Source organism: Vigna unguiculata, chromosome 3 (assembly GCF_004118075.2).
Source record: "Vigna unguiculata cultivar IT97K-499-35 chromosome 3, ASM411807v1, whole genome shotgun sequence".
Classification (NCBI taxonomy): Eukaryota; Viridiplantae; Streptophyta; class Magnoliopsida; order Fabales; family Fabaceae; genus Vigna; species Vigna unguiculata.
In genome coordinates, this window is record NC_040281.1 from 53770859 (window position 1) to 53796412 (window position 25554).

Here is a 25554-nt window from a genome sequence, read left to right on the forward strand (position 1 = left end):
ACCAAAAAACTATTAATATTGAATAACTTAGTATATACTCGGTGTGCATGAGTGGTGCTTACTAAAAAAATATAAAGAAAATATTATATATATGACAGTTTGTAATGTCTTGTTTATGATTCATAACATTTGACAGAACTTATGGACATGAAACAATTATTAAAAAATGAATTAAAGTTATTGATTTACATAGATGGAGTAATATATATGTATATATAGTTGGAGGCGTATGATATATATAGATAATGTTCGGAATATTTAGATATAAAATGGTGAATGGTGATGGATGTTGACGTAGGTTCTTCCATTGATGGTCCCGTATGGCCATGCAATGATATTGCATGGTTAGGGTGGTTTGATTGACAGAGTATTGTTCCTCATGCTGGGACTCTCTCTTTTGGTTAAGGTTACTTTCTCTCAACAACGCTTTCTTTTGGTTCCAATTACAACCACTTGCAAACAATCACACACCAAGGTATGCCACCACTTGTTTTCTCATCACAAACAATTTTCCTATGGTCGTCTTTCTCTGTCTATTTTGTTTATTCTCTTTTTACTTTCCACGTTAAACGAAGGCCATGATGATCAATCACAAGGGCAATCCCATTCAGGATGCGTGGTCTGATGATGATCTTGATTTTCTTGAATGTGTCAAAGGATCCAACGTTTCAAGGGATTATTATATTCTCTCCTTTTATCAGATCATAAATCATGATGCTTAAGAGATAATCTTGTTCAGTTTATAATTAATTCTGTTTTCCTTCTGTTATGCTGTTTCGCTTTTGGTCGGAAAATCTGAATCAGTTTGTGATGTATTGTCGTGCTTTTGTAGAACACCTAGATTTTTCTTCCTTTCAAAACCAAATTTTTAATCTGTTCCCTGGTTTTGGACTTTCCTTCAAACTATCTTTAGCCTAACGTAATTGGTTGTGTATCAAAAGTGAAAATCATTTGAAACTTTTATGGAACTGAAAGATGGATATTATATTGTCTGCGGTCTAAATGGATTGTTGTTTATTGCAGGGGTCTCTGAAAGTGTTGGTCCATTCTGAATCAAAGTGATGGCAGAGGAAAGTAGTCTTAACCAGTTAGAGTCTGAGAAAATTGAGCCAGAAGATGTTGAAGAGAAAGCAAATCTTGATGAGATTTTAACCGTCAAAAAAGTTCCACCGAAGATTGTTTCGCGTTATCTTGGTGGTACAAAAAGTTCCTGCCATGATGTTTGCAAATATGGCATCCCACAGGTCGTTGAAGCCAAACCATGGATACTAACACTGAGAAGGGTTACCACAAAGGAATGGAAACCCAAAGTTTCAGAAGAGAATGTGAATACTTTGGCATGGAGAAAAAAATCAAGGCCTTCTCAAACACCAAAAATTGAGAGAACCAATAGTGCAGTTGACATCAAGGAAGTAGTAACCTATGAAGAAACAGTTACATCAGAGAAAAACTCACCACCTTTTGAAGAAACAGATGTTCCCTCGGAGCATAACAACATAAAGCAAGAACAGGAATGTTCCAAAAGTGAAACGAAAGGGGAAGTGGTAAAAAACAAAAGTCCTGGTTCAAACAGCAGAAGCAAACAGACCAGGAAACCTTCAACTGGAGGCAAGAAAAGATCAACAACCTCAACAAGTCTTGCATTGTCTTCAAAACGCAGTGGGAAGAAACCTCGAAGCATAAGTTCCAATGGACCCAAGAACATGACAAGAGAGTCTTCTATGAAACTTCCTGAGAATGTTGAAGCCAAACCTGAACTAGCCAGCGATGACAACGTACCAGAAAAGATCCTTCATGTCGCTGAACCTGTCTCTGCAAATTCATCTGAGGACCCTACCGTGGCTTGTGATGATGAAACTAAGTTATCTGAACCTTCACTTTCATCACCAGGGGACAGAACCTTGAATCACACCAATAAGAAAAATTGCAAGTCTCCTGCGTCGTCTGTATCTTCACGGAAGGGCCTTAGATCTGTGGCCGGGAACAAAGGGAAGGTAATTACGCAGCTCAAAAGGCGCAGTCTTCCACTATCACCATCACCACCTTCTTCGTCATCATCATCTATTTTCACTTCCAAATCTTTCCCTGTGAAACAAAATAATGCTGTATCAAGGTTCAACAAAAGACGATATGATCATCATCAAGGTGAAGATGTGAAGATGGGTTACAGAATCAGGCCAAAAATGAGCACAAAAGTTGGGTTCGCCAATAAAAATGGCGTTGCATCCCGGAAATTGAATTTTAGGAGAGGTAGAGTGATTGAACTTCAGCCTCAGATGAACAACGTTCCAAGGAGACTCAAATTCAGGCCAGCACGCATTCTTGATGATGACATGCGAAGAGATATAAATGGTGCAAGAAAAAGTATGATTGAGGATAATAAAGTAGGTGGTGGTGAGGTAAATGCTGCAAATACAAAAGCAGAGAAACTTAGAGGAAAACTCAGAAACGTGGAAGGAAGCAAAAGGAGAATTATTGTTGGGAGGAAGGTTGGTGGGGATAAGAGCAAGATAGGGGGTTCAAAATCAGGATCTGATGAGAACGTGGTTTTGAAGCATCAAGATGTGGAGGGGAAGAAACAAAATCCACGTTTGTATAATAATGTGATTGAAGAGACCGCAAGTATTCTTACTGAGCAGAGGAAGAGCAAAGTTAAGGCTCTAGTTGGTGCATTTGAAACCGTGATATCTCTTGATTCTCATAAAGATGCCACTGCAGCGGAAGTAAGCACAAGTTGAGTTACCTAAGGATTCTTGTGTATTCAACTTCAACATACATATAACTGTTTATTTGGTGCTTGGGTTTATTTGGCTAATGATGTTAATGGTGTTTTAATGTTTCCTTTGGTGTTGCTGATAAAAAAAAACTGTTTCCTTTGGTCTCATTAAGATTTGAGGAATAACACTATTTCTCTGGAGTGTGTTGAGTGGGATGTTGTTCCTTAATGATATAGCATTTCTGCTCTGAATTGTCAGGATATGTGATAACTCTTATGCTAATTCCATTATGTTTGTGTTGAGTGGCACAACTTTCCACCTTCATGGCCAAATTATGTATGATTTTTCCTTGTACCTGATTCTAGGACCTTTTTTTTTTCTCTCGCTTGGATAACGATTCTGTGAAAATTTTCTGCTGAAGTTGAAGAGAAGATGAGAGATATGGAAAGGAGGATATTGCACGTTATCTTTTAATCCGTGACTTATTACACTTCCAATATCTAAAGACGCAAAGAAAAAGAGATTTACGGTTAAGGATTTTATGTAAAACTCTTGTGTTTTTTTAAAAATAATTTTCAAATGCAACGTAAAAGGAATCCAAATATAAGAAAAAGAAACTTAAGATTCGATTATATGATTGGAAGGTTGTAATACAATGGAGTGGTGGAAAAATAAATAAAAAAGCACACCAACATCTAATTGATGAGTTAGTGCACGTTCGTTTATTTTGCAAGCATTTTTATTGATCAATAAAAATAGTTTAAGCACGAATTACATTTAGTCACTGATAGCTGCTTTTGTTTCCATGCCAGACAACAATGTCTCTAAGAATTGAAGCACAAACATTTCATGGGGACCTTGCTTGTTTTTCGATTTTTGATTGAGTTCTTTCTCGCCTCGAACTGTTCTCTTCTTCTGCGTTCTAACCCTGCTCTAGCTCCTTGCGCTATCATATCTTCCCTTTTTACCTTACTGTGGTAATTTTGCATTTTCCTTGCTCCCTGTTGTTCCAACACCAATGAGATTATTAAATTAACATTTAAAATACATCTCCAAGAAGTGAGGAAAACCTTCTTCACTTCCCACCTGAACGCTGGCCTGAATCGTTTTCACAAACTCCCAGGAAAGAATTTTGGACTTCATTATCTCATACCTGAAAAGTTACGCCTAAAATATAAGAGGAAACTAAATCCAGATTCCTATTTGACAACCATTTTGCATCATAGGCAACAGTTTTTCAGAAAAGGAAAATATATATATATTGAATGAGCAGCTCAAGAAATTAGCATTACTGCTTTTGAATAATTTTTTTCAGAGCCCTTTCACACGTTTCTGGTCTGGTTTTGGTATTTTTGTGTGGTAACGGAACCCCTTGCTTCCTCTGATACCCTACTGCAGGAGATACAGGTCTTGGAGATGATGTACTATTTGAACGTCTAACAGGAAAAGCTGTTTGTTTGGTCCGAGGGTCTTGTCCAAGTGATCTTTTCATGGAAGTTTCCCCTGCTACACAAAATATAGCAATTCTTCATAACAGCTAGTAGTGAAACTTTACAATGTTAGGTATAATGTTATAATTACCATTACTTAGCCGCTTTGATATGCCATCCTCTTCTCTTCTCATCGTTTGAGGCCTTGAAGATTTGGGGTGCTCTCTCATTTTTTGCGAGTCACGTAACTCTGCTTCTTCTAGAGAATGAATCGCAAATGCCGTAGCTGCAACTGAAGTTACGTACTCGTCGTCTCTTATATGGTCATCATGAGAAGTTATCCTTGGGAGCCAGTTCCAAGTCTTGTCACTTTTACTGTCACTTGACCCATGGTGCTTTGGAGAATGGGGATCAGAAAATGACACTCTAAAATAGAGACCAGAAATTTTTGGTTCCTATTCAGTGATATAATTGGCAGGAAACCAAAATGATGTTTTTGTATGTGAAACATAAACAGCTCACAACCAAGGAAATTAAGAAACAATTTAGAACGAAATTCAGAGCAAGATAAACAACAAATGGCATCATCACAACTTGCACTTACGAAACCAAGTACCTTCTTTGGTGGAGTCTATTTTCCATTCCTTGGTGGAGTCTATTTTCAGTATTGAACTTCTAATTTCCAACCTGCTTGATTGTATAAAGATGAACTGAGAGGAGGACTTATACGTAAGGCAGCCTCCAGCCATAGACCAGAGCTGCACGCAGACAAGTAAAGCAAAAATAAGCTTTACAAGCAGCCTCTAGATGATGCAAAGTATCGTCTCTTTCTCTTTTCCGTTTCCTTGAATTACACCCACATGCACATAAACCTTTACCATCAACTTGTTAATAGTTTTAGTATTTCTAGCTAAAAAGACGTACTTGTCACAAAATCAACTTTTGGTACATTGAAGATTATCAGATATCAGAACAGAAACTTCGCCCCTAAACTGAAGCTATTCCTTTTTTTCCTTGTAGTGGAAGGGTATAATGGCACGTTTACGGGCAGACACAAACGTGCATTATCTTGTAAATAAATAGAGTTGCATAAATACAAAAAGCCTAGCTCGCAAGCACATCTTTTCTTTACTCTTTATTTTTCGTCTGTGCCATCAAATTGGTAAAAACTATCGAATGTATTTTTCATAATTGCATACAAAATCCGTAACTCAGAAGGTAGGTTTGAACTTTACAAGACAAATAGATCGCCGAGGTTGTTACCCCCGAACCATATCAGCTATAAATGATTAATTACAGCAGTGGTAATTAGCGGTGGCTGTTATCAACCGCCACTTTTCTATAGTTTATATATTACAAAAATGCTCATCAACTCATAATACAAAATATATTACTTCTCAGAAAGTACAATATTTTTGGCATTGACTAAGAAACGACCTTTGGTTATAACTCGGACAGGTTAATCTTCAGAGACGTCAGCTTTTTGAATGTTGGTGTGGCTGTATTAGCAGTGTGAAACATGTATAAAGGACCATATTCAGTTAACGCGTGAAGATCCGTGCATTACCAACAAAAATGGGTTCACGATGTTTAACCTCAGAGTTCATCAAGCCCGTTAGCAATTTCAGCTGAAAAGAACTGCTCTACTTTATCGATGAAACTGGGAGGAAATCTACAGTGCAGCATTAAATACGAAGGCTCGCCGTGCCTAGGAGCCAGTTCTTCAGAATGCTTAGTTGTTTTGGCGTCCCGTTGGCTTCTTATTCTGCCATTTTTTAAGTTATTTCCCGAAGCACCACCACTCTTTCCAAAGGAAGCCCGAGGGCCTTTGCCATTGGAACGGACACATTTTACAGGAATTTCCACGTGCGGCTTTTTAATTTCGGTACCTAATGGATTGTATTCACTAGATTCATCTGTTGTGGAATTGTCTAAGGCAGAATTAAGCTGAGTTGCAGATGCAGCATTCCTACAAGACCTTAGCAAGGAAAGTAGCATGTCAACACTCAGTTCTTGCTGAACTACAAACTTGTTCTGCTCACACCCGTAGCAAGCAGCAACTAGTGTGCCAGCCAAGATCGGCATCAACTCTGGGTCACTGAAGAAAACGAATGGCAGATCGCAAACCTGACCTCTTATGGGTGAACGTTAGATTAACTCGATAAATAGAACAAATAAACCAAAATTAAATAATATTTAGAGTTTCAGACCTTGTGGAGGATGGTGGGACTCTTTCCCCATCGAAGGACGGCCTGATTTCCCGGATGAAACAAGGCAAAGTGACCAAGGAGAGATAGAGATTCAAGCACAAGAGAACCAACCTGAAAAAAAAATGCAAATTGTGTCATTTTAGTAACTCTGGCATTCTAGCAAAGGTACATCCGAATAACAACAATGCATGAAGACTTGAGGCAAGGGGTTCTTTCCTATTATGAATACTAGTTAGGAAAACTAGGTTTAGCAAGGTCAACATAAGTATTGTATCACTTAAGATTATGAAAGAATTTCCAGTTATTGGTGATTCACCTGATCAGTGGGAGATTTCCACTTGATGGCAGAATGAGAAAGAAGGAAGCTCATCAAATGGAAAATTTCCATTTTCAAATCAGGCCTAGCCTGGAAGTATAACAGCATAAGGAAAATAGGAATACATAAGCAAGAATCAGTACCAGGAAAAAGAGAAAATCAATCATATTAGCGATCTTAATTTAACATGCAGCTGCTTTAATAGATCATTATAACAAGGAAAATCAGCAAACTTACCAGCATTCGCTGCAAAAATACAAGATCCAAAAGAGCCACGTTGTTCAGCACCTTCAGTACTCCAGCTGCCACCTCTTCAAAATTAGATGGAAGGATATATGAGGCCTAGAAGAAAATGAAGTTATTCAACTTAGACATAGCACAACAAAAATAACAATAGCTACTTATTTACTTATTACAAGGACAGACGAGCAATTGAAGGTGTTAAACATATGATTTAATTACATTAAATAGGAAAATATATTATGATATGACTACGTCAAATAAGGAAATATTTTAAGAAATATCTCATAATTTTAATTATTGATTTTTTTTCCTTTATTACTGTAAATCCTTTTCATTATAAATAACAATACTTGTATATACAAAACAGACAATTACAAGCAATCCTTTCAATAGAAGGAAATAATTGGGCATGTGACAAATAGCTAACGGCAAAATTCTTCATAAAAACAAAGAAAACATTTGTTTACTGATAGGGAAGTTTAACAGGCCAATATCAGAAATCTACTGATTTTTCATAATAAAGATTTTCAAAATAAATCAATATAACTTCTGTGAACGAACTTGCAGGTTGTAGAAAACCTACCTGTTCTGAGGATGATCTATTGTTTGCCTGCAGAAGAACAGCAGTCAAAAGAGAAGGGAGACTGACAAGTCCTGTTTCAGAAATAGCTGAAAGAAGAAATACTACTGGCTGACCCAAATTTGATACTTTTTCGTTTTTCTGTACTGTAGCATTTACCCCTGTATGTTTCTCGTCCTTTGGGGGAATAGACAAATTAGTCAAATCCACACTCTGATTTTTCTTGGATTCATCTAGATCTATCTTTTCTATAACATCATTTTTCAATTTAACAGAACTATCATGCTCCAATTCAGAATCCTTCCCAATAGAAATAGATTCATTATTTTTGTTCACCTTAATCATTTCATCTAATGGTCTGTCCTCAGGGACGTCAGGTAAATGCACAACTGAGCTGCCATTGATCATTGATAAGGGAGTGTAATCTCCCCAGGAATTATTCACGACAAAATGTGCAGAATCAGTAAGCTTAGCCCCTTCACTACCAATTTCCTGCTCCATTGTCAAAGGGCAAGATTCCCAGTCAATATAACTCAATCTTCCAGATCTGGAGGTCAAAACTACCAAAAGTTGTATGCTTAAGAGAATAGGGCCAGGAAACGCTGACCCTTCCGTCTGTGGCCTATCATGAAGTGCAAAAAGATCTCTTAACCTGTGAATAACTTGGTAAGAGATCAGTAACTCCAATAAGCCATCCCGCATCTGAAGCTGTCTCTCTTCTGAGCTTATATGACCAAAAATAGCAGTAACAGTCCACAAAAAGTTATTTAATATTTCAGAAATTGATTCAAAGTTTTCAACTGATGCTTTACTTGATGGCAAACTGAAGTTACCAGGAACACCTAAAGATGCTGCAATCTTTATATAATTTTCAAGAGCTGCAGAAAGCATTGGGATAATTGGAGGCAGAAGATTCTGTGCAAGGAAATAACTTCTATTTGCAGGTGTAGACAGCACAACTCTCAGAAGTTTTAACAAGTGCAACATAACCTGGCATGCTTCAGGTTTTGAAGTGTGAGATGCAGGCAAGGCAGAAGCAATAAAATCAAGTAGTCCAGCTTGACGAGATGCTTGTAACTCGGGATCCTTTCCTTCCATATACTATAAAATAATAATCAATAGATAAATTAACATAAATGAAAAAATAGCAATTGAAAAAAATTACTAACCAAAAATTCCACAGTATAAAAGGAGAAATGCACTCGTTTAAACTGTAAATATTCCCGAGGGAAAGAAACTTGGTTCAACATTTAGTCAGGAACAAGGATTAGTTGGACAATTATCCATGCAAATTAAGTGATCTATGATTTCTGATTCAACAGTAAGAAGATTATATGCAAGCACCAACCAGATAAGACAAACTAAAAGCTAAGCAATAATTAAAACAAATACAGCATCAAGAATCACTAGTTTTTCCAGATTAATATTTATTCATTGACTAAACAAGAGCTCTCCAAAAAGTGCTATTTTAATTAGCACAGGATTCAGAAAACAGAACTGCAAATACAGAACATCTATCTATACAACCGGCAGAAACATTCTTAACTTTGAACAAGTTAAAAAACATACATCCGTTCATAAGGAGAGATATATAATTACCAGTGAACAAAAACCAATACCTTGATCATTTCAGAAATTATTAAACCTATACTTGCGGCACCTTCTTTTCTTGCTTGCCTAAGTCTTTGAAGTTCTTGAAGCCACCGGCCAACTTTTGCTCTAGCAGCACCAACTGCTACTCTATATCCCAGGCTAGCACTTTCACCACCAACAGGGGGTTCAAGGAAGTCGTACTTTAAAGCCATAAGCCTTTGTCGAATTCTCTTAATTCTTCTCTTTATTGAGTGCTGCAATGTGATATTGCCAATTCCAAGACTAGTAGAACCAACGCCAGAAACAACATTTGTGTGAGAATCATCGATGCTGTTTGTAGGGGTAGACCTACCTTGCCCTTCCTTATTTAATGATCTCCGCAGCAAAGGGGATGATTGATCCCTCAAATTTGCCCTCTCCCGAATTTGCTCCAGGTAAATCTTACGACGTTGTTCACTCTCATTAAGCCTCTCAGCCAATTTCTGGGCCAGAAGTTCAGCTTCCTCTTGTTGGGCTTTGGCTCTTTCTTCCTTTCTCCTAAGTTGTTCAATTGCCCTTGCTTCTCGAGCTGCACTTGATGCTTTTCTTTCCTCTTCCCGTCTTACTTGAGCCTCCTCCTTTCTCCGCTGAATCTCAGCAAGGCGCTGTAACTTCTCAGCTTCAATGAGTTTTCGACGCTCTATAACAGCTTCTTCTCTTGCCAAATCCTCCTTTTGCTTAGATTTTAGCACTTGAAGCTTTTCAGCTCTCCTCAACTCTGATTCATGAAGTTTCTGACGCAGAATTAATTTTTTATTCTCTTCATTTAAGGAAGTAATAAACCGAACCTCATTAACCTTGCTACTTTCATCACCAGCTCTCTTCACCACTTGAGCTAAGAAAGCTTCATGACGAGATTCACTGCGCTGATGGCGGGCATACATTCCCTCTCGTAACTTCATATGACGAACAGCATGCCATTCTGTGACACGATTTAATTTTTGTGATGTTCGTTGAAGCTTTTGGACTCTTTCATTCTCTAACTCACTTCTGATTCTCATAGCACGGGCATGTTTTTCTTCTGCTTCCCTTTTTAAGTCTGAAGTTGTTTTCTTCTTTTTGTCAGGAGACATTAGTTTATCATGCAGAGTGCGTACTCGCTCAGCACTTTTCCGGCCCAGGCTTGGTGAATATGGCATGCGGGAAGAGACACGAAATGGAGATGAAAGTATGTCCTCCCAGTTCCTCTTTTCCTTCCAAGCATTCAAAGACTTTCCTGGGGCAATACTCCTTTTCTCCTTATCTTTTTCTGGCAGTGGCATTTGCCTCCTAATGTTATCCATGGATCTGGGGGGTTTCTCATTAACACCTTCTGTTAGAGCTTTATCTTTCTTATAAAGCGTCTTGTCCGGTCCAAAACCAAGGTGATCTCTTTTACCCTTGGTGGTGGCAGAAGCAGAAGAATTTTCCAAGGGAGGTAATTTAGATAACTTAACTTCTGAAGTTAATATGTTTTCTGGAGGGTTACATCCATTTAGCATTGTGTTTGAGTCACAGGATTTTTCCCCTACAATAATATGCTTTTTTTCATTCAAGCTACCTTGTCTGTCATCTGAAGATCCAACATGCTTTCTTGACTTCGTCACCAAATATTTGGCAGCATCTGTCCCATTATTGACCCTGGACTTGTTTGTATTGCCAATAGATTCAGAAGTCAAAGACATGGAACTTTCTGTGGTACCTGATTGCAAGATAGCCCGCTCTTGTTGAATCTTTCTAAAAGCCTCAAGAGATGAAGATAGTATATCTGCCCTATGTGGTGAAGTTGTCATTCTTCGGACCTAGAATCCATAGAGCATCTAAACATCATGAACATAAGAAAGCCAGATTGCACAGATTTCTAACAGATAAACTCATATTGTGGACCAGCATCTTCAGAAACCAGAAATCAAACAAGTAAACAGGTATAGACCATAAGTGATTTCATGCTTAAATAAAAAAGAAAAATGTCATGCTTCATTTATATTTTTTTCTTAGTCCAAGACAAATAAACCAATAACTGTTGGTCTAAACTACAATAATGCTCAACACAAAATGTTAAGTGAATCCAGTTGGGATGACTTGAATTTCATCATGCAAAAGTTATAAAAGTACGATAAACAAATAATATCCAATGGTGGGGTTAGATCTTGTGACAGTGTTAGATGAGCAAGTTCATGCTTAGTTCATTTGATCCTAACATCTCTATCATACCCATCAGACAAAGTAGAAACTTCAGATAAACGTACAATCATCAAAATAGATGCATATTTATGCAGGAGTTACAGATACATATCAAGACTTCTAATTTCATTATGCCCTCATCACAATTGATAAAAGAAAAATAAGAGGAAATGAAAAGGGATGGTGTATATATAATGTCAGTAGCGAATAATTATTCCGCACTCTGCATAAATGCACATAATTACACTCACTTTGTCCCACGCAGTCAATGATAACAAGTGTAAGTATCTTTAGTATGCATCCATTCTAAGAATTGAAAACCCTACCATGTTATCATATGCATTTGCTTAAGACGGGGCAAAATATAGACATTATTCAAAAAAAAAATCATTATTAGTGAATAAAATTTATTTTCTTTGACAGAGGATCCATGGTTGTCATGCAAAACATATAAAATTTATGATTTATTATCTTGGAACCACAAAATATGAACTTAACCAAGGATGGGAGCAGATAAATAGCAACAATATGTGAACGCACATACCTCCCATGAGAGAGCATGTGGCCTGCGGTGATCACTCTTCAAAATGACAGGGACGCCATCCATTATTTGGGAAGATTTTTTAACCATTTCAAATTCCTCTACTCTAGTGATTAGCTCTCTAAAATCAGATGCAGACTCCTCAAGAACAAGAATTGCCTCTTTCATCTGCTCCAAATCACATTCTAGTTCACAAAGAAGATAAAGTTCATCCACAGACCTATTAAGATTCTCAAACAGAAAGCACCAAAGCCTCTGCCTAAACCTTTCTTTGCTTTCATTGGAATCACCTTCTTCAAGAGAACCCATATTTTGAGAAGTTGAAACAACATTTTCCACATTACCATCCAGTGAAACCCTAACCGCTTCAGTAGAAACCACAGAATCATTGACAATTTCAGGCACTTGTGACTCAGTACCGTGGGCAATAACTGCTTCACTTAAACTGCCATTTTGTTCTGGCACTTTAGAAATTTTTTTATCACTTACCAAATTGATAGAAGAGGCATGTGCATGATTTGTGACCTCGGCAGCATCTTCGGTGGACAGACTGTCATTATTTATGGCACCATGGGTTGTTGTTTTATTCGCTTCATCATTGTTCTCATCATCTGGACCAATCCTTTCCTCAACCAATTGTTGATTGTTAAAATGTTCCAAAGATACATTCTTAACATCTTTACCATTCTCCCCAAGTATTTCATCTTCATGTCTCATCAAAGGGATCTGATCAGAAGCAGACTCTCCATTGATAGCATTCACCATTAAGTCTTTTGCTTGAGCATGATATGAATCACAAGGTTCAGGAATATTCTCATTCTTTCTACAGCTAAGCAAATTATCATCTCCAATACTACCGAACTTGATCCCAACCCCAATCAAGTTTTCATGGGGCAGTGCCAAGCCCCCCTCCTCTATATCACCCCATCTTATTTTCTGGGCTAAGTCAGGTTTGTCGGTTTGCTGTAATTTCGGAACTTCTTCATGTTTACCTTGAGAATCCACAGTAATTAATGCAGTTGAGTTCTGACTTTCTGAATTATGTTTAACTACGCCTGTATTAAAACAGTTTGCGCTCTCTTTTTCATTTGATTCAGCAAGAGAACTCGAAACACTCCCAGAGGCAGGGTTCTGTGAAAAAATTCCCCCTGACCTTGAAAGATTATTTTTCTGCTGGCTACGTGAATTGTCATCGGTTTTAGTAATGCAATGCTGAGTGTGCAGAGAGTTAGAGGCATTTTTTCCCGAAAATCCTCCCACCCAACTTTGCAAAGAGAATTTCGAAGTATTTCTGTGCTTCTGGATAAGAAAGAAATGACAAAATTAGAACATGTAAGTAACACTTGTACAATAAGCTACGCAGAAAAGGAAGAAAATAATCTTCCGTGCGAGGTTCAGATATAACCAAAGGAGATGAATGATGATATTCAAGAATTAGCACAATCAAACTGAAAAATAAGATTAAAGGTTACACCAAATATATGAATACTAAATGACTGATCCATCCACTGTGAATGCATTAATTAGTAAATAACTATACACTAGGTCTACAGATTTCCTTATTGTGTCTTCAATTTGATCTCTCATCAAGTACAAATCAAAATGTCATAGTAAATTACATCTCAAACGAGTTAAAATATTTGAAAAAAAAAAAAAACCTTTTTAACTTGGAACCACCCTGAGTTCTGATCATCAACGACTTCATTATCCTCCATCACGAAACGACCAATGCAATTAAGTGATTACGTGAAAGAAGTTAACAACATTTCACAGAAACTCCCATAGGGATGATGAAACAAGACACTGTCGAAATCGAGAATCATTGAAGCACGGAGGGGAGAATGTCGATTGAGAAGGAATTTCAAAGCTAAACTGAAATACTGTATCAAAAAAGAGTGCGAGTAAAGCAATTGCTCTTGAAAATTAGAGTGGAAAAGAAAACAGAGAGAAGAATCGGAAGGGTAACGTGGAAGAAGGGGATTGTGCAGTTGTGGTTAGGGTTTTGAGGAAAATTTGGAAAAGGAATGAACAGAGAGTGTTGAAAAGGAGGGAATGAGGTTTATAGGTGGGTTGAGAAACAGCATGCATTGCAGACACCACACAAGCATTGCGTTCTCTCTTTCCCTTTCTTTATTTTCTCTTGTTGGTTGGGTCGGTGCAGTACAGATACTTTACCATAAAACAGATTTCTTTTTTTTTTTTTCTGTTCTATTAACTATTTTAAAGAATCTCTTCAAAACATAAAACAACAAATTATGATTAAACTAATCAATGTGATGTGAGAAGCTTTTTATCATTAAAAAAAATTAAAGGATTACCTAATAAAACATTAAATAAGCTATTTTAGGATTGAATTTGATATGTCTGGTTTTTTTTTTTCTTAGAGTACATACTTCATAATTGATAAAGACTAGTTATTATATTTTTCAATTAAAAAAATTATGAATAAATGAGGATTAAAAATCCAGATTAAAATAGCATTGGATTTTTCCATCCTACTATTAACCCTAATTCATTGTCGTTTCCCTTATTTTTGTTCATGCATTTTCAGAGAATAGAAAAAAAAAAAGTTATATTTGATTATTGCGTTAGGTTGCTTAGATGAATTTGCACAAAAATGAAAGAATAGAAAGTTCTCATATCAAGTCTTATTTTTTCCATATATGAGATCTGAGAATACTACTTTGAATTATTTGTTTTTGCTTAAAATGTTTTGTGCAATTTAAACACTTATACACGTAGTCATTCATGACTTGCTTTTCATATTTTCTAGTTTGAGATTCAAATTTTCATTGTTGTGATCGTTAAAGAATAAAAAGAACTAAAAACATCTCAATTCATTGTTGAAGTCTGAGACATCAAAAATCAACTATAAATCTAGTTGTAATTGTTGACTTTCGTGAAGCCTCTTAGATATTTCTTAAAACCAATACCATTTTCAATTTGTGAGGTAAGGTTCATGACATGTAATGAGATCATTGTTACAATGTGATTGGTGTTTTTTTTGTTTTAGGTATAAGAAGAATATGTCATTAATCTACTATATTTACCAACGTGTTTACATTTTGTATGGGAATAAAAAGTAATAAAACTATTATTATTGTTGTGGTTACTGTTATAATCATAAAATTAAAATAATTTTTTGTAACTTTGTAATTAGGTTTTATTTGTTTTGTAATAAATGGTTAAGTTTAAAAAATTAGTCAAATTGAAAAAAAATGTTAAATGTAAAGAAACGATCAGTTAAAAAGTAAAATTGATAAAATAATTATTTTAATTTTGAAAAATATATTTATTTAAAGGATAAATTAAAAAAATGGACACACAAATGGGGAATCTCCTTTAAATATACAATATTATATTACTCTTTTTCTTTGATGTTTAATCTTTATGTTTGTCAATTGTCGTGACATGATGAACTATAAATTAGTTGAAGTTGTAAAAGGTTGGAAAATCTTTATAAGTTATTGATCTATGATAAGACAATCAATAAATCATTTATTTGGAAGAGAGTATTGATCATTTTTAGATCTTTGAACTTAATGTGAATTTATTTTATTGGAATAGGAAATTGTAATTCAATAGGATATATCTATAGTGTTGGAGTCTAACTTTTCGTGTAAGGATCGATAACAATGAAGAAAATAAAAATATTTATTCATGAGTTTAATGAAATAAGAGACTGATGTGGTAAAATCTACTCTTAACATATACAAATCATATATTTGTATTTCACTAACTTTCTCATTTCAAAAATACCAAAAATATTGTAGCATTTAATTTTAACTTCTATTTTAAGTTTTTGTTATTTAATCTCACTTCACGTTTTATTGTTTATTGTAGACCTAATAGTAATAAAGTTAATATAATTCTTAGTATTAAACCAAGTCTTTGTGGGTTCAAACTCTTACTTTCAAAACTACACAACAATATTGTGCTTGCCATAAAGTCAACAACTATAAAAAACAAATAAACTAAAAGGATATGATAACAAATCGAATGTGGTATAATTATCAAGATAAGTAATTCTGGGCTTTGTATGTGAACTTTAAATTTTTTGTAACATGATGGATTTTTATGTATTTTCCACCTAAATGTCATATTATTATTGTATGATACCTCATACTTCCAAAGCTTTAACTTGGATATATAATTTTTCAAATTTAGGCTCTTCTCCAATTTTATATGATTTTTAAAAGTGGTTCCAAATTTATTGAAAATTTGTAAACTAAGCCTATGAATTTGACATTTCTTATTAGGTTGTTTTTTATAATTGAGCTTATAGGCTTGACTAGAGCTCGAATTACACCCAATTGAGCTTTAGATTTCAGACCTTATATAAGGTCTTTGTGTTAAAACATATGTTTTGTACAATATTTAAAAATTATACATTGCAATAGAGGATCATCTATGTATCTAATATTTCATGAGGATATTAATATAAGTTACCATGACTCATTATAAAAAAGATCTCCCACAAAAAAGCTCAAACAAATCTTATTAAGTAGGTTCTTCTTATACTCATTTAGTAGATACATACAAAAGAAAAATACAAAAATGGGAATTTTTGTAAGTCTTAAATATCAATCTTAGTAAACATACGATTCACACAATGGGGTCTTAAGATTTGACCTACAACCATAAGACTCAATATCATTTGATCATACATATAAATCCATATTCAATTTCTAATGATACACTATGAACATTAAAAAGTTATTTTGGGAAGTAATTATGTAGTTGGGTATTTTTCATTGAAAGCATTGGTACGATCACAATAATAATTATTTTTTTCTCGTGAATAACAGTCATTTATTGACCTAGGAAAGACATGTATACTCATTATCTAACCTTAGCGATGTTGTATCGGATAGTCTTAAGTTTGGCATCTGAATATACTAATCCAAGATGTTATTTTAAATTATTCAAATGTTCACATGCTTGATAATTACTTCCTTAAACCTTCTAATGATCATTTTTTTCATCTTGCAGTGTCTACACTGTGACTTTCCAAATATATACTTTTTTGTTGGTTTGATCTCAACTCATTGCAACCAAACATAAGACTCATTCTCAATTGACATACTCTAAACATTTTCCAGGATGACAATAATATGATGTCTATCAAAATGTATTTTTTGTTGTCTAATAATCTATACATCATCCAATTAAAAAGATAAAAATAAATATAGAGGAATAGAGTATGTAGGAAACTTTCTTTAATTCAAATTCATTGGATAAAAAAAATCTTTTTTTGCTTTATTTTATTGTTTTATATATATTTATTTGAATTATAAAATAATAGTGTTTAACATAATACAAAATAACATAACAACCAAAACCTTAACTTTAAATAATAAACTAGATATGAATCGGCATGTGATAAATAATAATAATAACAAATATGTAAATTGATACAAAGAAAAAAATTCATACATAATTAAAAATAAATTAATTAACATACTCATAATTTTAATAAAGAAGACTAATCTATAATAGTAATAAATTAAATAATATAATTAAATAAATAAACATGACAGATAACTAAACTGAGATAAATATTAAATAGAAATAGTTTAACTTCACTCCTCCTCTTACCCTGTAAATAAGTTTAGATGATTAAAATTTGTAGACAACCTTCCTCGAAATTATCTTTCTCTTCTCCCTCTCCTTCATGTTCCATTTCTCTATTCCTACTATCTTACCTTTCATTCATTGTTTCACATTTTCTCTTTCACTCAATCTATTTGTAGGTTTTTTTTTAAGTCATGATTGCATGAATGTAATTATCTTATCTTCTTTTTTTTTCTCTTTCCTTTTTTTCTTCTTGTCTCTTAGAAGGTTACTAAAATAATAAATTTTTAATATATATATATATATATATATATATATATATATATATATATTAATTAACCCTTTGTTTGTTTCTTTTGTTATTATTTTCATTTTACTTCACCATACTATTTTTGAAACTAACTTGATTTTTTTTAATGTAGAGACTTTATGTAAATAAAATAGGAAACATTTTTAATATAATATGATTTTTTATTTTTTAAATAAGTATGAAATAAATTATATAATCATTTAAAAGTAGGGATATACATTCTTCATTTTAAGTTTTTTCTTCTCATCTTTAATTTCTAATTTCAAATTTTGTGGTTGTGATATCAAATTAATTTTCTGAAATTAAAATTTATAGGAATCAATTGAACATTCAATTGATAATTGAATTTAATAATATTAAGATTTGACTTAATAACCGATTTAGTACGTGTTTGGATTTAAGATGAAGAAGTTAAGATGGATTGAATTTAACTTTAGTTCTGTTGAATTATCATTCAATGAAAAAGCAACTATGAGATTGCTTTGAGTGCAACGAGTATTTTGGATCTTTTAGCATTGATCGAAATACACAACAAATTTAGCAAACACGTGGGTTTAACTTTCAAAATTATTTAACTCAAACGTTAAAACACGTACACCCCTAATCTTTCTAATTTTTCCATTTGATATCTTTTTTATTGTTTTGTTCAATTTTTATTTTATTTTTTCAGTTGCTAGATCTTTAATTTAATTTATACAAAAACAATACTAAACATTAAATATAATCAATATAGTTGTTGTATTTTATATTTACAAAATTTGAGAACCTTACTATCTTACCAAATTAAAATCTTGTAATTTCTAAAACTTTATAATCAAGATATAATATTATTATCATGATTAGACCATAAATATTAGTTTAAGTATAGAGGAGAAATAATTACATTTATTTATATTCATATTCTAATTTCTCAGAATAACAATTCTGCATAATTGATATAAAAAGACATTTCATATTTTTAAAAATAAAACAAAATATTTAAATTAATTACTCACATATTGTTATGCAGCATTTGAAAAAAAAACAAAAATATGTGAGTGTTCCTCTTCTGTAGTATTAACTTTGGAATATCCTAACTTTTATATGATTGTAAAAGAATATTAGATAACCATATTACAAATATACCTATTATGACTAGCAAAAAAAAAAACATCCTATGTTATTACTACTTTAACTTCTCGTCGCTCATTTATTTTATTTTATTTACCTTTCATTTATATTAGAGTTCTGAAATTTCAAAATTATTTTCTTCTAATTGCTTTCATTTCATGATATTTAGATTTTAATTTTAATTTTCGTTCATTTACTTTTCAAATAATTTTAAAGATTCCCATCATTTACTTTCATCTGTATACAACTGTGTAAACTTTTTATGCAATTTACCGTTCTTCGACTTGATTTTTAGTTTTCTTGTTAAATTTCCTTAAATTTACATATGCTATTTGGAGTTATTGTTTTTCAAATTAAGTCATTTTAATTCATCTTTATCATTTGTGTACAATTACAATAAACATAAAATAATTTAATTAGACTAATATAATGAAATTGTGATAATCGTGAATATAAGTTTTAATCTTTACAATAAAGACGGAAATTGATTACCTTTATTAAATCTGAAAAATTTAAAGAAAAATTATTATTTACATTGAAATTTGTAGAATTTGCAGCCCTAAATAAAAATAACCTACAATTATATTTGTTTTTAGTTATAAGGTATTTTATTTATATATTTTCACGAAGATACATACATAGAAAAACATTAATATTTGATTGCAAAGTTATATATATTTATGTTTTATATTAGATATATTTACCTAGTTAGAGTTAATAGTGTAAAATTAACTGTATCGTCTTTTCACTAAACTATTTAAAAGAAAATAAATTACTGAGTAAAATAAAAGAAAGTTATGATAATGACCAATTCATTGAAATTTTCAGAGATTTAAACATTTTATTCACATTGATGCAGACGAACGATAACGTCCACCATAAAAGAAAGAGACGTTGGGCTTAAAATGGCCACACCGAACTTTTGTCTTAGATTAATGTGCACCTATTTAACATAAACTACAATAAAGATTAGTTTATGTTTTATTAATTAACACATTATTACATTTGTTAGGTTATATTAACTAATATTGAGTTATACTTGTCCAAAACACTAGTAGCTTCATTTTTTGTGTATAGATAATTAGTATATTTAATAAAAAAGTGTATGCAATATTACATATACTTTTTATTTTTTAAGTACATTATGATTAGTTAATAAATAAATAATTTTTTTAAAGAGAACTTGTTTCATATAAGTTAATATGTGAAAAAAAAATGAAAGTATGTATGAAAATTGGAGAGTATAACATACTTAAATATGAATACATAGAGGTAGCATTCGTGTATTTAAAGTTGTAAACAAAATTGAACAAAACAAATTGTTTTTTGTTTTGTTCCATTTCAGTCAACTCTAATATTTTAGTAAGATTGAAATTTATAATATGCATAAAATATAAATATAAAGTAAAACGTGTTTGTATATTATTTTAATTAGTTTATCAAATGTTATCAAAAGCTATACTTATTTGAGATCATTGTTAAGAAAATAATCGCAAATTGTTAAAATAAATAAATGAAAAAAATAGATTATTTTTTAAAAAAATAAACTGAAACAGCAAGGACTAAGACACCGTGATTAGCGATTTCAATTATAATATTACAGTCAAAGTTTTTTGTGCAATTTTAATTTCGACAAATAGTTGACCTAAACCTCAAATGTACAATTTTTTTTTTTAAAGTGTGAGACACACATATTCTTCTGTCTCACGAACCTACAACCGTAAGATAGCCACATATTTGTTGGAAAAAGCTCAACCAAAATATAGATTCAATTTCCATTTGCGTTTACTTCTAAATAAGTAAAAACCAACGGGCAATTTCAGGATATTGAAACCAACTCCAAAAATCAAAACAATCATTATATTTAAAAAAAAAAAGTGCTTTGAAGTTTAAAACCATTTTTTTCTATAGAGAAAAGAATTAAATTTATTTAAAAAAAACATCATTGAAATGATCAAAAGGGGCATAATTGTTTTAAAATAATAATAATAAAAAAAAAAAGTCTCCCCTTAAGATGGTACATTGATTTGGTGGAAGAAGGTATAGCTTCTCCACTAGGCAAGAGAAGACAGAGACGACTTGCAATATGAGCAAATTGCAAATTTTGTATTCCATTCTGGTTTTATCAGAAACACAATTGTTACTTTTTTTTCCTAGTCCAACTAAGCAAGAGGGAAAGAATTGACCCTTGCTTTGCTTGCACCCGTTATCTGAGTTAGTTTCTTTTCCTAAAACGATGCATACCTTCAACCAATCTACCACAAAGACACCTAAGTTTGGAGGCAACAATGACCTCATGAGAAAACCACTTCAGCTAAAAAATAATATTAATGTAGCATAGCAGCAGTGCATGTGAGTTGTGCCACGACCCTTCTCAGACAGGCCTCTTCTATCCAACCAACTAACTACTACCAATCTAACATTACATCACGACAATCTTGTCCTTCATCATGGCTGCTTCCTTTTCTTAAACCTTTCCTTATTCCTCTGGGGCAGTACGAGGCAAGGAAAGTGCTCCTTCTTTGGCAGTTACGTGAGACATCATTGTTATTAGTGTTGTTCTTGTTCTTGTTGTTTTTACACCTCTTGCCTTACACTCGAGCCTCACTTTCGTTTTAAAGGTTGTGCTGGATCAAAAAGTCAATACAAGGTTCAGGTTGGTGTTGTGTTTATGTTTTTTTTATAGTTTTTCACTGTTTCTCTATCTGGGTGTTCTTCAAGTTTGATTCTTTTCTTCTGGGTTCGTCCTGTCTTGTGGGAATACCAGTTTTCCTTGCTGGTTATGGTGTGGTGTTGTATTTTGATCCATAGGCTAATGCTTCCGAGTTCTGAGATCTGTCATTGTGATTAACGATTTCCTTGTTGTAAAAATAGGGATATTGAATAGAATATGTATATATAAAGAGCTCGTTGTGATTGGCGTTCATTCAACGTCAGGTACCTTGTTTAAAATATTGGTAATGGAGAAATAGTCAAAGCAAATGATTTATTGGTTCTTGACTAGAATTTGAATTCGACAGTAAAAAAAATCGTTCTTCTTGTATGCATTTGTTTGTTTATTGTTGTTGTCTTAAGTTTTTAACCACGGGCTAATCATTAAAAGATTATATAGAAACAGCTATTAGATAAAGAAAATGTCAATTATGCAGCTTCAAAGGATTTGTCTCTAAATTATAGTGTTTGATTTGTTTTTTCGTTTACTGCTTATATAGTTATAATTATAAAAAAAAAATGTTTTTTTTAACCTTCACAAAATCATGAAATGGGAAAAACCAAATAGAAACTAACTTTTTTCTTTTTCCTTTTTTAACTGCAGTTAATTTGGATTCTGTGGTAATTGATCTACTAATGGGAATCCACCTGGTCTTGTTTCTCTTTCTGGCTTCTCTGCGACTGGCTTTATCTCAAGATGTTGAACATGGTTTGATTCTAGTAGAAGGAACTCAAGCAATTGCTGAGACTGATGATAACTTCATCTGTGCAACTATTGATTGGTGGCCTCATGACAAGTGTGATTACAACAATTGCCCCTGGGGTAATTCATCTGCTGCAAATTTGGTGAGTATTTTGGACTTATGTGTATACAACATGGCTTATGTATTCTTCCTATTTCATATCATTCATTTAGAAGTCTACAAAGCTTTGCAGAAGTTTTAGTCATTGGTCAATGTGGATTGGTTTTTTCAGGACTTGTCTCATCCTTTCCTCGTGAAGGCAATCCAAGGTATTTTATATTGTAGAAAATTAGTCACTGTGATGAATTTCTACTGTTCTTTTCTGTGCCTTCCTGATGCTGAATATACTTTTATTGCCGGTAACATGTTTGGAATATTTACTTCAAGTGTGATATCATTCTTTCCATAATGGTTGCTTGATAGCTCTCAAGCCTTTGAGGATAAGAGTTGGAGGTTCTTTGCAAGATCAGTTGCTGTATGAGGTAGGAAGTTTGAAGTCCCCTTGTCATCCATTTCAAAAGATGAAAGGTGGATTGTTTGGATTTTCAAGGGGGTGTTTGCAAATGAAAAGATGGGATGAGCTGAATCATTTTTTCAATAACACAGGGTGAGAATTTAGCATTCAGAGATCCTTGTTTTATTCACCATCTCCCTCCCCTTTTCCTTCCTGCTAAGGAAAAAACGTTGTAGGGTTCCACAACTTAAGTAAAGCACTAACAAGTGTTTTTGGTGTAACATAACTTGAGTTTGACATTTGCAGGGCCATGGTGACATTTGGTTTGAATGCACTCCAGGGGAGGCACCCGAGTGGCCATAGTGTTTGGCGAGGAGACTGGGACTCTTCCAATGCTTATGATTTAATCAATTACACTGTTTCAAAAGGGTACAAGATTGATTCATGGGAATTTGGTAGGACATAAGACAAAGGTATTTGTTATGTTCAATTTTTGCTTCACTGGAACTGATTCTTGTCTGTGCTGTCATAGGTAACGAGTTGAGTGGGAAGGGCATTGCAGCAAGTGTGAGTGCTGTGCAGTACGGGAAAGACTTGATAAAGCTTAAAGAAGTTTTGAACTCATTATACAATAACTCCGATCTCAAACCTTTGCTTGTAGCACCTGGAGGGTTCTATTATAAGGACTGGTATGATAAGCTTCTTCAGGTTACAGGTCCAGGCATAGTCAATGCGCTCACTCATCACGTCTATAATTTGGGTCCAGGTTTGCTTCTCAGTTACCTTACTATTTCTACTATACTCATCCTTAGAGAATATTTTAAATTCTAACATAACTAGATGATGGATGTGAAAGAAAACAGTTATACGGAAAGTGTTTTAGTCTAATCCTTTCTGGTTAGTGTGTTAAGTAAATTTCTCTTTTTTTTTTTTTCAGGTAGTGATGAGCATCTTGACAGGAAGATTCTAGATCCCGAACACTTGAGCAAGGTGGAAGCAATTTTTAGAAGTCTTTCAGAAACCATTCAAAAATATGGCCATTGGTCTTCTGCATGGGTAGGAGAAGCTGGTGGGGCATTCAACAGTGGTGGTCGTCAAATTTCTAACACATTTGTAGATAGCTTTTGGTAATCTTGGTTCTTTCTTGCATAATTTTCTGTTCCTCTTTAATTATAGTATTTTGTTTTACAAAAAACATCATTAAAATTAATCAAGAAGTTCTAAGATTTAGGTAACTTACAGGTACTTAGATCAACTTGGAATGGCATCCAGATACAACACTAAGGTTTACTGCAGACAAACTTTAATTGGAGGAAACTATGGTCTTCTCGATACCACTACTTTCGTTCCTAATCCTGACTACTACAGGTAATTGTAAAGTAAAAACTGTGAATGAAGAGATTGAGGAGTTATAATAATGTAAAACATAGTGTTTTACATATCTAATCTATGTATGTGGTGATGATGTTTTGAGCAGTGCACTTTTGTGGCATCAGCTAATGGGGAAGACTGTTCTTGCAGCCAGTAGTGATGTTTTTTCACCATCTTTACGCACTTATGCACATTGTTCAAAAGGCAGAGTAAGTGTCCTATCATCTTATACAAGCATAAATTGGTTCTTCTATATCAGATCTTAGGTTACCATACCAACTTCTAAAATTGTTTTAACTGCACGATAAACATTCCTATAATTTTGTTTTAACTTGGTTATACAGGATGGTATAACATTACTGCTGATCAATTTAAGCAACGAGACTCGTTTCACGCTGATGGTTCGTGACCGTGTGCCTGTGAGTAGTGGAGGGCATGAAAATGCTACAAAGATCCATGTAGAAAATTCATTCTTAAGTCATCTGAAGAGGGCATTTTCTTGGATTGGAAGAAAAGGATCAGATGTGACATTCAGGGAGGAGTACCACTTAAATGCAAAAGATAATTACCTTAGAAGCCAAACCATGTTGCTGAATGGTGTTCCCCTAGAGTTCACAAATGATGGAGAAATTCCGACATTGGATCCACTACTCATCAGTGTGCACTCTCCTATACACTTAGCTCCTTTATCCATTGCATTTGTTGTATTCCCCTACTTTGATGCTCCAGCTTGTGCTGCCCAAACAAAACTCTAACCCAAACCCTCCTTAAATGAATCTTGTAGACTAGGAATTATTAGGACTAGAGAATGTGAGTTGTCATTATAATTGTATTTAATAGGCTATATATACTTGTGTCAAAGTTGTAATCACCTTTACAATAATTTAATATTTAATATGAACCACACTTGATTCGAGTTATTTAAAATTTATCTCTAGTCCATGAAAAAGTTCAACCACTTAATTTTGTTAGATAAAATTTATATTAGAGGGAAACTCTATTGTAAAAATGTTATGACTTTATTAAGTGGTTGACTGAGTTTGTTTGTTTTTTTTATTGAGCACATCTTTTGCTTAATTATGTTGGTTATCAATAAAATTATCTTGTTTAAATAAGAAAGTTTGAGGTGTTGGTCTTTTACAAATTCTGTTGATAAAATGAGCAATGATATTGCAGCTAAATTTTATCTAATTTTTTTTAACACTTTTTAATCATTAATAAAAGCAATATACTTCTTATTGACTGAAGTTTATGCAATTACTGAAATTATAAGTTTGACATAAATAGAGTGAATTTTGGCTTAATTAATATCAACTACTGAAATTACAAGTTTGACATTAATAGAGTGAATTTTGGCTTAATTAATATCAAGTACTGATATTATAAGTTTAACATAAATAGAGTGAAGTTTGGCTTAATTAATATATCAACTATGTGATTATAGTTTT

The 25554-nt window shown here is 33.3% G+C and overlaps 4 protein-coding genes across 8 annotated transcripts; 2 read left to right on the forward strand and 2 right to left on the reverse strand.

Annotated features, from left to right (window-relative positions):
- Window positions 1–307: 307 nt before the first annotated feature.
- Window positions 308–2968, forward strand: LOC114177143. The gene is made up of 2 exons (XM_028062397.1): window positions 308–475; window positions 1024–2968. Exon 2 carries the CDS (start codon window positions 1062–1064, stop codon window positions 2736–2738), a length of 1677 nt encoding a protein of 558 aa, XP_027918198.1. The 5' UTR covers window positions 308–475; window positions 1024–1061; the 3' UTR covers window positions 2739–2968.
- Window positions 2969–3439: 471 nt separating this feature from the next.
- LOC114177008 lies at window positions 3440–5265 on the reverse strand. 2 transcript variants are annotated; one of them, XM_028062224.1, is made up of 5 exons: window positions 4764–5265; window positions 4299–4573; window positions 4010–4220; window positions 3804–3870; window positions 3440–3718 (listed from the first exon to the last, which is right to left on the reverse strand). In XM_028062224.1, exons 1-5 carry the CDS (start codon window positions 4787–4789, stop codon window positions 3542–3544), a joined length of 756 nt encoding a protein of 251 aa, XP_027918025.1. In that variant the 5' UTR covers window positions 4790–5265; the 3' UTR covers window positions 3440–3541. The 2 variants fall into 2 exon arrangements, with proteins under 2 accessions (XP_027918025.1, XP_027918024.1); XM_028062223.1 differs by having other exon boundaries at window positions 4010–4223.
- Window positions 5266–5390: 125 nt separating this feature from the next.
- On the reverse strand, window positions 5391–13974 carry LOC114177006. Of its 2 annotated transcripts, none has more exons than XM_028062222.1 (8): window positions 13491–13974; window positions 11836–13131; window positions 9116–10909; window positions 7500–8597; window positions 6911–7015; window positions 6674–6763; window positions 6358–6468; window positions 5391–6274 (listed from the first exon to the last, which is right to left on the reverse strand). In XM_028062222.1, exons 1-8 carry the CDS (start codon window positions 13545–13547, stop codon window positions 5744–5746), a joined length of 5082 nt encoding a protein of 1693 aa, XP_027918023.1. In that variant the 5' UTR covers window positions 13548–13974; the 3' UTR covers window positions 5391–5743. The 2 variants fall into 2 exon arrangements, 1 of the variants encoding a protein (XP_027918023.1); XR_003603092.1 differs by having other exon boundaries at window positions 6245–6274; window positions 6911–6984.
- Window positions 13975–21101: 7127 nt separating this feature from the next.
- On the forward strand, window positions 21102–25033 carry LOC114176086 (heparanase-like protein 1). Of its 3 annotated transcripts, XM_028060999.1 has the most exons (11): window positions 21102–21354; window positions 21448–21482; window positions 22143–22384; window positions 22514–22550; window positions 22705–22888; window positions 23042–23190; window positions 23268–23501; window positions 23673–23862; window positions 23978–24103; window positions 24213–24315; window positions 24451–25033. In XM_028060999.1, the coding sequence occupies exons 3-11, from the start codon at window positions 22175–22177 to the stop codon at window positions 24859–24861; spliced, it is 1644 nt and encodes a 547-aa protein (XP_027916800.1). In that variant the 5' UTR covers window positions 21102–21354; window positions 21448–21482; window positions 22143–22174; the 3' UTR covers window positions 24862–25033. The 3 variants fall into 3 exon arrangements, with proteins under 3 accessions (XP_027916800.1, XP_027916799.1, XP_027916801.1); XM_028060998.1 differs by having other exon boundaries at window positions 21103–21482; XM_028061000.1 differs by lacking the exons at window positions 21102–21354; window positions 21448–21482 and adding an exon at window positions 21493–21763.
- Window positions 25034–25554: the final 521 nt, after the last annotated feature.